A 3,074-nucleotide genomic window follows, 5' to 3' on the forward strand; every position below is an offset into this window, starting at 1 on the left:
TGTGTGTGTGTGTGTGAGCTTGGGTATATGTGTGTGTGTGCATATGCTTGTGTGTGTGTGCGTGTGCGTGTGCGTGTGCGTGTGCGTGTGTGTGTGTGTGTGTGTGTGTGTGTGTGTGTGTGTGTGTGTGTGTGTGTGTGTGTGTGTGTGTGTGTGTGCGTGTGCGTGTGCGTGTGCGTGTGCGTGTGCGTGTGCGTGTGTGTGTGTGTGTGTGTGTGTGTAGGAACAGGGAAGCATTGGGGTCAATTGGGGCTGTGGCATTGGGCCAAGTGGGAATACAGGGGGAGTAATCTGGGGAGGTTCCAGCCAAGTGGGGGGAGACAGGGGGAGTCTTGGGAGACAAGGGGGTCAAGTACTGTAATATGAATCAACATGGGGTAGTTGGGGAGAGGGTGGTGGTGGGGTCGGCTGGGGATACAGCATGTGGACATGTTGAGATCACACAGTCTTGTAGACACTATAGAGGTTAGAGGAGATGTTAGGAGGTACCATACAGTCTGTAGACACTATAGAGGTTAGAGGAGATGTTGGGAGATATCATATGGTCTTGTAGACACTATAGAGGTTAGAGGAGATGTTGGGAGATATCATACAGTCTTGTAGACACTATAGAGGTTAGAGGAGATGTTGGGAGATATCATAGAGATATCATATGGTCTTGTAGACACTATAGAGGTTAGAGGAGATGTTGGGAGATATCATATGGTCTTGTAGACACTATAGAGGTTAGAGGAGATGTTGGGAGATATTATATGGTCTTGTAGACACTATAGAGGTTAGAGGAGATGTTAGGAGGTACCATACAGTCTGTAGACAATATAGAGGTTAGAGGAGATGTTGGGAGATATCATATGGTCTTGTAGACACTATAGAGGTTAGAGGAGATGTTGGGAGATATCATAGAGATATCATATGGTCTTGTAGACACTATAGAGGTTAGAGGAGATGTTGGGAGATATCATATGGTCTTGAAGACACTATAGAGGTTAGAGGAGATGTTGGGAGATATTATATGGTCTGTAGACACTATAGAGGTTAGAGGAGATGTTGGGAGATATCATATGGTCTGTAGACACTATAGAGATTAGAGGAGATGTTGGGAGCCTCTACAGTAGGTGGTGTGAGTGTTGATGGTATCACGGGCCAATGGTTGGGTGTATCTCTTGGCTGTATAGAGCTGAGTCTCAACCACTACACTGGTGTATGGAGAGAATACAAGGTAGTCAGCAGGGTGAGACTCTGTGTTCAGACATCCTGCTGCTCTCACAGAGTCACAGTACAACACGACATGACCCCTGGAGTGGCAGCCAGTCAGAGAGTCACGACAGGACCCCTGGAGTGTCGCTGAGTCACGACAGGACCCCTGGAGTGGCAGCCAGTCTTAGAGTCACGACAGGATCCCTGGAGTGTCGCTGAGTCACGACAGGATCCCTGGAGTGGCAGCCAGTCAGAGAGTCACGACAGGACCCCTGGAGTGGCAGCCAGTCAGAGAGTCACGACAGGACCCCTGGAGTGGCAGCCAGTCAGAGAGTCACGACAGGACCCCTGGAGTGGCAGCCAGTCAGAGAGTCATGACAGGACCCCTGGAGTGTCGCTGAGTCACGACAGGACCCCTGGAGTGGCAGCCAGTCGGTGAGTCACGACAGGATCCCTGGAGTGTCGCTGAGTCACGACAGGACCCCTTTAGTGGCAGCCAGTCAGAGAGTCACGACAGGACCCCTGGAGTGGCAGCCAGTCAGAGAGTCACCACAGGACCCTTGGAGTGGCAGCCAGTCAGAGAGTTACGACAGGACCCCTGGAGTGGCAGCCAGTCAGAGAGTCACGACAGGACCCCTGGAGTGTCGCTGAGTCATGACAGGACCCCTGGAGTGTCGGCCAGTCAGGGAGTCACGACAGAACCGCTGGAGAGTCAACCAGCCGGAAAGTCACAACAGGACCCCTGGAGTGGCAGCCAGTCAGTGTGTCACGACAGGACCCCTGGAGTGTCGGCCAGTCGGTGAGTCACGACAGGACCCCTGGAGTGTCGGCCAGTCAGGGAGTCACGACAGAACCGCTGGAGAGTCAACCAGCCGGAAAGTCACAACAGGACCCCTGGAGTGGCAGCCAGTCGGTGTGTCACGACAGGACCCCTGGAGTGTCAGCCAGTCAGTGTGTCACGACAGGACCCCTGGAGTGTCAGCCAGTTGGTGAGTCACGACAGAACCTCTGGTGTGGCAGCCAGTCGGTGTGTCACGACAGGACCCCTGGAGTATCAGCCAGTCGGTGAGACACGACAGGACCCCTGTAGAGTCAGCCAGTCGGTGAGTCACAACAGGACCCCTGGAGTGGCGGCCAGGCAGTGAGTCATGACAGGAACCCTGTAGAGTCAGCCAGTCACGACAGAACCCCTAGAATGTCATTGAGTCACGACAGGACCCCTGGAGTGTCAGCCAGTCGGTGAGTCACGACAGGACACCTGGAGTGTCGGCCAGTCGGTGAGTCACGACAAAACCTCTGGAGTGTTAGCCAGTTGGTGTGTCACGATGGTGAGTCGGTGAGTTAGCCCCTGTGATTCAGTCTGTCTCTGTATTAGTTGTAGTTAGCCCCTTGTGGTTCAGTCTGTCTCTGTGGTAGTTGTAGTTAGCCCCTGTGGTTCAGTCTGTCTCTGTATTAGTTGTAGTTAGCCCCCTGTGGTTCAGTCTGTCTCTGTGGTAGTTGTAGTTAGCCCCCTGTGGTTCAGTCTGTCTCTGTGGTAGTTGTAGTTAGAGACTGTGGTTCAGTCTGTCTCTGTGGTAGTTGTAGTTAGAGACTGTGGTTCAGTCTGTCTCTGTGGTAGTTGTAGTTAACCCCTGCGGTTCAGTCTGTCTCTGTGGTAGTTGTAGTTAACCCCTGTGGTTCAGTCTGTCTCTGTGGTAGTTGTAGTTAGAGACTGTGGTTCAGTCTGTCTCTGTGGTAGCGGTAGTTATCCCCCTGTGGTTCAGTCTGTCTCTGTATTAGTTGTAGTTAGCCCCCTGTGGTTCAGTCTGTCTCTGTGGTAGTTGTAGTTAGCCCCTGTGGTTCAGTATGTCTCTGTGGTAGTTGTAGTTAGCCCCTGT

General features: G+C 52.5%; 1 protein-coding gene across 1 annotated transcript in view; it reads left to right on the forward strand.

Moving 5' to 3' along the window:
* The first annotated feature begins 1,851 nt into the window (after positions 1–1,851).
* The window catches only part of LOC124018643 (ATP-binding cassette sub-family C member 12-like), a 159,864-nt gene continuing 158,641 nt past the window's right edge, over positions 1,852–3,074 (forward strand). Inside the window, 1 exon segment of the mRNA XM_046333982.1 lies at positions 1,852–2,186. Within this exon segment, the coding sequence (XP_046189938.1) occupies positions 1,852–2,186 (335 nt within the window).

This window comes from Oncorhynchus gorbuscha, unplaced genomic scaffold, assembly GCF_021184085.1.
Source record: "Oncorhynchus gorbuscha isolate QuinsamMale2020 ecotype Even-year unplaced genomic scaffold, OgorEven_v1.0 Un_scaffold_553, whole genome shotgun sequence".
Lineage (NCBI taxonomy): Eukaryota > Metazoa > Chordata > Actinopteri > Salmoniformes > Salmonidae > Oncorhynchus > Oncorhynchus gorbuscha.